Source organism: Sinocyclocheilus rhinocerous, unplaced genomic scaffold, assembly GCF_001515625.1.
Source record: "Sinocyclocheilus rhinocerous isolate Xijiao unplaced genomic scaffold, SAMN03320098_v1.1 scaffold1312, whole genome shotgun sequence".
Classification (NCBI taxonomy): domain Eukaryota; kingdom Metazoa; phylum Chordata; class Actinopteri; order Cypriniformes; family Cyprinidae; genus Sinocyclocheilus; species Sinocyclocheilus rhinocerous.
In genome coordinates this window covers 205664-217752 of record NW_015639805.1, presented here as the reverse complement: position 1 = coordinate 217752, position 12089 = coordinate 205664, and the positions used below count along the sequence as shown (strand labels likewise).

The following is a 12089-nucleotide window of genomic DNA, read 5'->3' as shown; positions in this document are numbered from 1 at the left end:
CACTGTGTGCACCAGCAGAGTTTTGCTGACATCTAATGGGGAAAATTTGGTACTGCGCCCAAACAAAATCTTACTGAAAGCTCATTTTTTGAGATATCAACCTCAAATTTGGAATACAACTTGTTTAGATTTATGGCTTTGATTTTCAACATGAGTTCAACATGTTTCATAAAATATATATTTTATATAAAACATCGTTCATAAATCATTTTCATAAACCTAAACATCTAGAACTTTTTTTTTGGTTTCAAAAATGGACATTTTTGTCCACTATGGACCTATGTGTAACTTTTTTTAAATGACGCACAAGGGTTAATGGGCCAGATTTAAAGTATATGAACTGTAACTCTGTGTATGACAGGCACTCCTATTGTGGGTAAATCAGTTTTCTATGGAGATCACCTGCTTATGATGTTCTATTTGAGTTTAAAATTAATCAGTTCACTGCCTATGTAGACAGAAGACAGAAAGGCAGCTCCCAAGGTTTTGGAACAGAGCTATATTGTCTAAAGTGTGTGAGATAGCATGTGAAGCTCTGAGAGAGATAAACAAATATTCTCTTTGTAGTCTCACTAGAGCCCTCTGGTGTTGACTCACATTGAGGTGCTCAGTGGTGACCTTCATCAGTTCACTGCAGGAGGGATGTAGTCTCTCATATATGATAGTGTCTGCTCCTTTACAGTACAGCGAGAGCTTGCCCTCTGGATTACGAACTGAAAGAAAGACCACAAATTTAACGCACAATTTTAAAATACACACTATATGACTAGAGCCATGGAGCCTTTTTAAAGCAACAGTTTACCTAAAAAGACATTTTGCTTTAAATTTACTCACCACCAGGCCATCCGAGATATAGATTAGTTTGTTTCTTCATCTGAGCAGATTAGAAGAAATTTAGCTTTACAGTGCTTGCTCACCAATCGGTCCTCTGCAGTGAATGGGTGCCGTCAGAATTCAATTTAAAACAGCTGATAAAAATATCGCTATAATCCACAAGTAATCCACATGACTCCAATGCCACGTGTCAAAAAGATGCTTATGTGTAAAAAACAAAAACAAATCCTTCATACATTTTTTTTTTAAACTTTAAACCATCACTTCTGGTCAAATAAATCAGTCCATAATCTGTAATAACAATTCCTCTAGTGAAAAAGTCAATCCCCCATTGTCTTCTCACATCAAACCCCACCGATATATTTGTTTAGAATATATTTGTATATTCTCCTTTACAGTACAGCGAGAGCTTGCCCTCTGGATTACGAACTGAAAGAAAGACCACAAATTTAACGCACAATTTTAAAATACACACTATATGAGTAGAGCCATGGAGCCTTCTTAAAGCAACAGTTTACCTAAAAAGACATTTTGCTTTAAATTTACTCACCACCAGGCCATCCGAGATGTAGATTAGTTTGTTTCTTCATCTGAGCAGATTAGAAGAAATTTAGCTTTACAGTGCTTGCTCACCAATCGGTCCTCTGCAGTGAATGGGTGCCGTCAGAATTCAATTTAAAACAGCTGATAAAAATATCGCTATAATCCACAAGTAATCCACATGACTCCAATGCCACGTGTCATAAAAAGATGCATATGTGTAAAAAACAAAAACAAATCCTTCATAAATTTTTTTTTTTACTTTAAACCATCACTTCTGGTCAAATAAATCAGTCCATAATCTGTAATAACAATTCCTCTAGTGAAAAATTCAATCCCCCATTGTCTTCTCACATCAAACCCCACCGATATATTTGTTTAGAATATATTTGTATATTTATATATATATATTTGTTCCACTTGTAAACAGTGCTTGATCTGTGTATATTTCTCTCCTGATGAATTTTGGGTCCGCAAGCCGGTTAAAGGAGAAATCCACTGGTGTCATTTCCTATTACCAAACGCAAACTCATTAACCCAGCAGACTCATTAAAATCCCTTGCCATTGTTTGAGACTTTGTTTCTCACCTCTGTGATCTCCAGCCTCTGTCCACTATAGTGGTCAATAACATCTCCTGTAGAGCAGAGAAAACACACTTTAAAGTTCAAACAGTATCTGGCTGTTTGATCGCTCCAGGGGAGTTTTATGTCTTGGCAATCTTTTGAAATAATATAGGCCTATAAATATAATAAACAACTGATGCATGTGGAATTGGTTCTGACCATAAGATTTCCCATTAATGGAGCATTTGTTGAAGGTCATGATGTTCTGGGTGAGCGTGCCGGTTTTGTCTGAGAAGATGTATTTGATCTGACCGAGCTCTTCATTGAGCGTTGTGGTTCGAGCCTCAGCTGGCGTGTCAGTTCGTGCATGATACATGTTCCTGTCCCAGTTGATGTAGTAACTGTTGCCTAACCGAATTACTTCCATACTGCAATATAAAAACAGAGAATGAAAATAACATTATTTTCTTAAATTAGTGCAGAAGTTTTTGCATTATCAGCATAACAATTTTAGTCAAACATTACAGCAGCATTACAGCCAAAAGGACAAAAGATACCTAGAAATTATGCAGAATATTTCTTCATTTTACAAGTTCTACAGTCCTAACACAAGTCCTAAAACTCTGCTTGCCTCCAGGTTTAAATGTAAAAAAAAAAAAGTGGTCTCAGACATTTTTTCTCAACAGTTTGAATTAATGTTACTTTTCACAGAAAACAAACATATGCAGTGCATGAACACACTCTACCTGACATATAACGAGATGGGCACCACAGTGTTGAGGATTATAATGTAAGACCAGAAAGTGAGGAACGCTGAAAACCCAGTGTTCTCTTCCCGTGGAAGAAAGGCATTGAACTTTGACCCTGCATGGTTTTCCCAAATCCCATTCCCCACAGCCAGAATAATACACATCAGAGCCAGAAGCCCAAAAATCTACAAAGAGATCAAACAGAGTTACCAACCATCTGCTTACATACTAACCAATTACATTAAATATCATATGAACAAATATAGTCTTCTGTTAATATATTCACTTTTCTGTTCATTTTTTATAGTTTATTCACACTACTGTTCCAAAGATTATGGTCGTTAGATTTTTTTGAAAGAGGTCTCCTATGCTCACTATAAGGCTGCATTTATTTAGTCAGTAATACTGTGAAATATTATTACAATTTAAAAAGACCCGTTTCGATTTTAATGTAAATTATTTCGAATTTAATTTATAAAACTGAATTTTCAGCATCATTACTCCAGTCTTCAGTGTCACATGATCCTTTAGAAATCATTCTAATATGCTGATTTAACAGAAACATTTCTCATTATCACAGTTAAAACAGTTGTGCTGCTTAATATTTTTTTGTGGAAAATTTTACATTTAAAATTTTTTTTTTTTAAGAGTAAAAGTGTTTAGTCACTTTTGTTTAATTTAATGCATCCTTGCTAAATAAAAATTATTAGTAGGTCACATATACTGTATAAAGGTGGAGCTTATCTTGAGGTAAAATAACTATAGATTAGACATTTAACTTACAAAGAGCACCAGTACATTCATGAGTCGATCGATACTTGTCCTCTTAAAGGTGCTTTTCCCACAGTTCTGCATCAATTTAGTCTCTGGGCCTGAAGACATAACATATATATGAATCACGATACTTTTCCTTCAGGACAACAAACCACTAATGATTTCAATCATAAACCCAGAATATTATTTATTTAAAGGGGTCATATGATGCGATTTAAATTTTTCCTTTCTCTTTGAAGTGATACAAGCTCTTGGTGCATAAAGAAGATCTGTAAAGTTACAAAGATTAAAGTCTCAAATCCAAAGAGATATTCTTTATAGAAGAGTCAACCACACCTACCTAAAACGCCTCGTTCTAACACGCCCCCAAATGTCTACGTTACAATGTGGGAAGATTGCATAACGCCACCCCAAATGGAAAGGCGGGGCATAGAGGAGCAACAATAATGTACAGTATGTGGAAAAGAATGTGTTTTTTGAACCTTAAACCGCATAAACACATTTCGTTACACCAAATACACAAAATAATGTTCTTTTTTGCAACATCATATGACCCCTTTAAAAGTCCGTTTTTATCTAGTCTATTTAGTCTATGGGCTGGCAAACCATTTTACACCCTCAAAAGCATACACCACACACATTCTCTGCAGTAATAAAGAGGAATTGAACTGGGACACCAGACAGCTCCAGAGCACACACCACACATCTGCCTGAATTTATTACCTGCAAACAACACCAGGCCAAAACACCAGTCTGTATTTCTGAGTGTGCAGCCCCTAAGCAGGACTCGCTCGTTGTCCAGAGAGTATTTCTGTGTGCCGAATGTCAGCGTGCCCATAAAGCGATCCAGACGGTTGTTAGGAGGCTCACAGTACACCTCCCCTGAAGAAAGCACAGAGAAGACCAGAGGAAAATGTTATTGCTCAGAAGTTGAGAAGATTTGGGAGTTCTCAGTTACATTTCATTCATATTAACTTTTTTTGTGTGTGAATGGCATAGCTCAGATAATTTGGTTTTGGGAAAAAATTATACGTTTGCATTTATTTTAGCAGATTTTAATATCTTCTGAGCACAAAATGAGACTATTTTGTTCTCTTTTGAAACTCTACAGGAGACATGTAAGCTGGGGTTTTACTTGGGAGAAAACAAAAGTTTTATCTTGTTGTCTAGTAAAAAAAAGTTGAGATTCCTATCGGAGAACACAGCAAACAAAAAGTTGTACTATTTTCCATATTTGTAAAAGCCAAAAAAAGTGTGTTGCTGACTCCAATTCATTTCCTAAATTATTAACTAGTAAAGACTTCTTATGAGATTAATATCTGTATGAAGGAGAGATTCTGGAAGAGAGATCAGAGTAGGCAGGGTCAGTAATTGTTTATATTTGGCCTTTGGCTCTCTATGAATGGAAGGAGTATGATCATGGAGTAACCCAGACAAATGACAAAATCTCACAAAACTCACACTCACATCTCTGATGTGTGTCCCTCATCATTTGTATAGGATACGATTTCAATTTTATTCTTTAAAATAAGGCACCTTCACACAACCAAATTAAGGTTGGTCTGTGCCTTCTCAAAATTCAGTGTAAAGATGCAAAGCTGCATACTGAAAATGCCAGACTAAACTATGTCTGCTCTGACTCTCTTCAGCTCCTAGTATCAAAATATATAGTTGTAATTGCATTTATGCATCTCTGAGCAGCATTAAACAGTCTGTACTTTTTTAATACTTCATCTTGTAACTAACCATCTACCCCTTTGGTTACCAACATTCTGTAATCTTCTTTTGTGCTCAACAGAAACTCTTATAGGTTTGGAATAACTTGAGGGTAAGTAAATGATGACAACATTTTTATTTTTGGTGAACTATCCCTTCAACTAGAGCAAGGAATTCTCTCTCTCTCTCTCTTTCTCCTCACCATTGAATGCAGCCAAAGCCTCTAAATAGTCTCCCATGTCTCCTGTTACAGTCAGAGCCTGTTTAACCTTCAGGTTGGTTTCTCTGTGTGACAAAAAGCGACAAAGAAAACATAAACATGAAATCAGGCATTCAGTATTCCATATTAAAAAATATATATATTCACATGAGATATTTCAGCTTCATTAAAACAACACAAAGGTATTTGATATAGCTGCACATACATAAAAACAACAATGCCTCTTTTCTGTTTCTTGTACTTACCCATCCAGCTCCGCAGTTTCAATGTACACTATGTTGAGAGGTTCACTGCTGGACAACAGGAGCAAATCGGCCTGCGAGGATGATACAGAGAGACAAGGTGATGTTAATTTAATATCAATTTACATCTGATCCTAAATCATTAAGTAAAGATATACATTACATTTAATGTAATCTAAATCTGTAAAATGTATTACTGTGACAAACTGGTTGTTCTCCAACTTTATGATGTCTCCCACTTGCACATTCATCCATTTCTCGCTTATCAGTCTATTTTGAAAGAAAGAGAACAAATGATGTCTAACGCATAAACAACATCATTCTGATTTCAACAAGTTGCAACACTCAGGGTGTGTGGGTCATGTGTTTCCATTTAACTCAACATAAATTATGAAAGCACATTCTTTGATGAGGGACCACCAAGAAAATTATTTCAAAAATAGAAATCTGAGGCATCAATCAAGCAGCCATTCATTTTGTGTGTAATCTAGAGAACATCATGAGAACAGGTCAGAACAACAGGAAGAACCTTTCGATGTGTCTACAGCTGTGTCCTGTTGTGACTGATGTGTTTGTTTTGTAGTTAGTTAAAAATTCAAAGCATTCCAGGTTAACAGTATGAGGAGAAGAACACTCACTAAATCCCACCTTTCAGTTAAATGGGCCAAAGTTTTGGGCTCTAGAAAGTGCATGCACATTAGCTGAACAAAATATGGAAAAAATGCACCTGGTTTGAGCTACAGTATAGAGGCAAAATTTATGAAACCATTGATAGTATTAGTGATATGATAAATATTACTGAGACACTCAGGTCATGATCATATACCAAAACTAAAGTTGTATAAACAATATAAAAAAAAAACATCTTGACGGCAAACTGTTGAACCCACAATAGCTCTGACTGCATTTGGTGTCATGTGAAATTCATGTTTGAAAAAAGTGTGTAGGTAACAAGACTGACAAACAAAATTTGACAGCCACTCACTTTCCATTGATGAGCACATTCACTTTACGGTTATTCACCTGCCTGTCACTTCTGTGGCGATTCTGTCGGAGGAAAAAAGAAAAAGAAAAAAAAAATCATGTAGGAAATTAAATAAATAGCAAAAAGAAAAATGTAATAGAAGCTCTCATGGGATAAATAAATTTTTGAAGACAGAAGAGAATGCCAAGACCTTCTGCATCCAGAAACCAGCTCATCCCAGTTTTTGAAGGCTAGAGAGAGAGGAGAGGAGGGGCGAGGAGTGCGATTCCCTAATTCCCCTCCACTCCCCTCAGCAGGAACATAAGGACTATTGTATTCCTGCTGAGGGTGAGGTGGCTCCTGCTAACTGTATCAAATTTTCCAGTCCACCGCTGACAAATTTTAGATCCGTAACCTTTCGCGTTACGATTTTCTGCTGCTCAGAGGAAAGTTTGCTTGATGACGCCTGTGTGCCAAAGTAAAGGGCATTTAAATTCGACGTGTACTGAGTATTGTAGTAAAAGCTGCCAGTGACAATTATTTGAGAACTATGTCAGAAAAGAGAAAAAGTAAATAATTATTCTAATTTTGTACATTTCTTCATAAAAAGCCATCATATAACTATTTTCATTGGCCTTTTTTGGTGCTTTTTTATCCTTTTTGAGGTCTGAATGCCCCATGTCATTGTATTCTTTCAATGTATGGAGAAAAAACAAAAAAAACAAAGGTATTATCATTTATCATCATATTGAGTTAATTATAGAAACCACATGTGTGTGTGTGTGTGTTTAAGAATGTGTGTTTTAAACATACAGCACACATGCTAGAGCACCTCTGGAAGGGCTGTTTTCCACTGCGGCCACAGCTTGGTTATGCTATCCACATCACTGGAAAAAAACTAGTCATTATGAAAACCTAAAATAAACATTTAAGGGGTTACAAATCAGTACATGTCCTACTCAAGTTTAATTGGAAGCCTTAAAGGGATATAGCTACCCAAAAGTGTGAATTCTGTCATCATTTACTCACATGAATGCAGTTTGAAACCTGGGTGACTTGATGACTTGAGATTCATGGAGCATAAAAGGAGATATTTAACTGAATGTTCAAGCTGCTCACTTCCATTCAGTGCTAGCAGACAGCATTGAATAGACCAGATAAAGCACTGTAAATGTATCCTAAAAGTAAGCCATATGACAATTATTTGAGAACTATGTCAGAAAAGAGAAAAAGTAAATAATTATTCTAATTTTGTACATTTCTTCATAAAAAGCCATCATATAACTACTTTCATTGGCCTTTTTTGGTGCTTTTTTATCCTTTTTGAGGTCTGAATGCCCCATGTCATTGTATTCTTCCAATGTATGGAGAAAAAACAAAAAAAAACAAAGGTATTATCATTTATCATCATATTTTTGATTCTACATTTCATTGTAATCTGTAAAATCAACATACAGAGTCTTTACACTGCAAAATCTAATTTAATGCATAAGACCTTTCCCACTCTAATTGTCAGTAATGATTGAGCCCAAAAAAATATAACAATTACAGCATGTACTGAGACAGAGACAACACCCAAGCCAAATGTGCAAACTTTGTGAAGGGAATTCTACACAGCAGCACAAGATGCAGGGAGTGATTTACAGCAAAATAGGCAGAATAGGACAGAAATAAGGGGGTCACTGAGTGAAAAACAGTGCAAGTGGTTGGAAAAAAACCACAGAAACAAATACAGGGGATTCTGAGGGGGTGCAAAATGACAAGGCACAGGCCACAACACGCACACATAAAAACCACATTATTATGCAAGTATATGTTTGCAAACACGCATGCTACAGGAACACCTGTCTCACTGCCACCACAGTAAGGTTAGGCTGTACCCTCACTGTACAGCAAAACAAAAAAAAGTAGTCACTGAGAAAACAAACAAACAAAAAATTATTGAAACTGCCATTTTTATAAATAAAAAAATATATTACATAAACATTACATATGCAAGATGTGCTTAATGAAGTAAGGTGTGAGCCGAAGAGGAAAAAAGCAGACAAAATTCAACCACAAAAAGAAAGAGGCAAAACTTTCAGTTTTAGTAATCCCATACTATAAATCATCCCCTCGTGCTCTCCCAAGCACACACTTGCCTTGTAAATTCCAATTACATTTCTGAGAGTTTTTTAAGAAATTTAAATTGAGGTTGCGGAATTGCAAATTGAATTTGAATTTAAAGAAGAAAAATGAACTGTAATTCAAAGACCAAGTTCAAATGCTTGAAATAGAGTTATTTTATGTCCGGCATTTTAATTTAAATCCCAGTTCAACTTCCTGTGGGTTGTGCTAATTTAATTCAAAATTCATTTCAAAGGTGATTAAAAATGGTGACCATATACATATAAATTCTAAGCAGAAAAAAATATATATAGTTATAGGCACACATCAACTGCCCTATAAAGAATTTAAGGCAGCACCTAGAAAATCCTCACTCAATACTCTAACCTTCCTCTCTTTGGAAGGAAAAAACAATGACTGGCAATTTTACAAACACTGTCTAGAGTCTAGAAGTCAAATGCAGTCATATGTGTGTGTGTGTGTGTGTGAGAGTTTTCTGAGGGGCTATTGTGTGCACTCTTGTTTTCCACCTTTGACACAAAGCCAACATTAAATATTTTTTTCCCTGTGTTTTCTTGTGAAATGTGATTATAACACTATCCCAGTTTTGTTTAAAAAAAAAAAAAAAAAAAAAGCAAAGCAAAGGAGTGTGTACACATGCGTGCCTGGCTTACATCTGAGTGAATTCAAGTTAAATATGCATACAAAAGAAGTAAGATCCTGTCTCCTGATGAGCTTTGTGTGTCTCAGAATACCCCACATGCCTGTGTGTGTGCTGGCATGCTCTGGTCACTATTGTTCCACACCACTTAAGATAATGTACAGTGCCCTGAGGGGTATTTGACTGTAAACTGGGCCAGAGACGTCATAACAAATTCAAAAGAGCATGCAAATGAATGAATGAATGAATGAATGAAGTTAAAGTGTTACATGCTATTACTTTTAATAAATGTTGGTTTTAATTACAAAAAAAGATAAATAATAGGACAATTTATGAGGGTGTGAAAACACAGACACTAAAACCACTTAAGTGGTTTTGAAAGTAGGCCAGTTCATTGAACAAGGGGTTCTTTAGAATCCCACTGAAGACAAAAGTAAATGTCACTGTGTGTGTCTACAGTGTATCTATGTATCTATATATATAATCTAATCTAATCTAATCTAATCTAATATAATATATACAAATCAATGCAGGGTAACAGTATAAACCCTGAATGCACAAACACTAACAGTGCAACGCAAACTCAAGTCTGGTTAATTGTGAGGGAATGGAGAAAAACATTGTGAAATGCAACATTTTGATTAACTGCTGAAAGATCATACAATAGAAGGAAGTGCTAATGACAAACAAGCGAACACTTGTACAATGCAGTCTCTGTACAGTCTGTGGGAAAGCTAAAAGATTAGCAACAAGTGCAGCACAACACTGTAACATCAAAAACAGTGAATGACTAAACTAAACTAAACTATCAATATACTATACAACATTCAAATTGATCACTGAACTGTAATCTGCATTATAAGTGTCAAATGGTTCGGTCTGGAGTCTCGATTGCAACAAGTAGCTTATGTTGTTTAGCGCATGCATCTCAGGACAGTATAAAACATGCAGCGACTTGCAGCAGGATTCCTCAGAAATGCAGTAACTGCCTAAAACTCCAGTCTGGAGATGACAGCAGAACAGTGCTGGGAGAGATTCTTTGAAACTGCAGTTTGTCAAGTTGCAAGATATGTGTAAGTTAGAGCTACATTTTAATAGTAGTTAGTTACAATACAAGCTACTAACAAAAGGTAGCCTACCAAACAACAAAGCTGTTAATAGGCAATATCTTTTATAATTATCATATCAAAATTTAATCATAGCTTTTAATCACACATTATTATGAATGAATGAATGAATGGATATCTATGAGAGTAATAGCATCAAACTTGAACAGATACAGTTATACAGCTAAAACTAGAAAACATACCAATATAATGGATTAAAAACAAATCAGGTAAATATTTCACTATAAGATAAAGGCATACTGTATTTTTGTAATGACATGAATCCATCAATATTTTACTCTTATTATTTTATAAGAATATTAATTCATATAATATTATATTTATTGTATGTTGTTTTGGGGGAAAACTACTGTCACAGTACTGAAAAATGTAGTTAAGTTAGCAGCATGGCTAGTTAGTTACTTCCAAACACCACTGCTGAAGCCCGATGCTTAAAGTTCAATCTAAAACAAAAAGTAACCTCTATACAAATATTTGGGTTTACCAGATGTTTTCTTTCCAAACTTGGCTAACAAAATGTTTCCTTGAAAATGTTTTTCTTTTAGTTATGCAAACATCATGTCACACGCAAGATTAAAACGGGTCTGGAACATCAAGTTAAGCTTTAAATTAAATCTGCGTTTATCAAAGTGTCCCTCAGACATGCAAACCATGCAAAACTCATCCACAGAGCTTCAGGAGGTCTGCTAGGTTCAACCTGAATCAGGCCAACGGAGGCAAAGGTGGCTAAGACCAAGATAGACAACTTTCCCTGTAGTTTACATATTAAATGGCTTACGAAGGAATGTTATCATTAAGCGTTGCTTTCCAAGCAGATAATGCACTGGGACAGTGCAGGAAGCTCTTAAGAACCTCTAGTTATACATTAAAGGCCAACACCATCATCTCTGCCAAACCTGTCTGAAGCAGACCCTCGACTAAATGTCTGTGTAGTGAGCCGAAGGCAACAAAACGTGAAGTGTGCCGCTGTTGCAGTGGGATTTCATCATTTCCTCCGCTTCACTCGGGGGTGCAGGAAACATGCTGACTGACTCAGTCAGAGGCGGGCATCATGGGAAGAGCCATAGGATGGGCAGCTCAAGCTAAAGAGCAATATAGGTTAAAACATCTCACTGGAGATACAAGGCTGAGTCTATACAGTAGATGTGTGAATTGAATTAGTAAAATGTCCCAGTGTGAGATGCTTGGCATTTCTGGCCCTGTGATGGAGATCTGATTAATGATGGCAAGCTGAGTACTGTTTCAAGTACTTTTTTCTTAGCAATTTCTGTGTGGCTGCTTACTGGTCTCAGCTGAAATCCCCTCGTGGGATTTAAACATTGAACATCTAAACTTCCTTATCTACTTGTGTTACACTTATTCATACTGATACATAGATTTTTTTTCAAGTAGCCTTAAATTACACTGGCTTCCAGTTATATTTAGGATTGATTTAAAGTACTTTTACTCGTTTATAAATCACTCAATGGCCTAGGACCTAAATACATAGCGGATATGCTCACTGAATATAAACCTAACAGACCACTCAGATCATTAGGATCGAGTCAGTTAGAAATACCAAGGGTTCACACAAAACAAGGGGAATCTGCTTT

General features: G+C 36.0%; 1 protein-coding gene across 1 annotated transcript in view; it reads right to left on the bottom strand.

Annotated features, from left to right (window-relative positions):
• LOC107752146 (phospholipid-transporting ATPase ID-like) overlaps positions 1-6823 on the bottom strand; it is a 14442-nt gene extending 7619 nt beyond the window's left edge. Inside the window, exons 1-12 of the mRNA XM_016568033.1 lie at positions 6815-6823; positions 6625-6686; positions 5837-5909; positions 5643-5713; positions 5380-5462; positions 4185-4343; positions 3471-3559; positions 2685-2872; positions 2158-2366; positions 1963-2009; positions 1828-1885; positions 598-713 (exon numbers count right to left, since the gene is read on the bottom strand). Of these exons, the coding sequence (XP_016423519.1) occupies positions 598-713; positions 1828-1885; positions 1963-2009; positions 2158-2366; positions 2685-2872; positions 3471-3559; positions 4185-4343; positions 5380-5462; positions 5643-5713; positions 5837-5909; positions 6625-6686; positions 6815-6823 (1164 nt within the window). The remainder of the gene's footprint in view (positions 1-597; positions 714-1827; positions 1886-1962; positions 2010-2157; positions 2367-2684; positions 2873-3470; positions 3560-4184; positions 4344-5379; positions 5463-5642; positions 5714-5836; positions 5910-6624; positions 6687-6814) is intronic.
• Positions 6824-12089: the final 5266 nt, after the last annotated feature.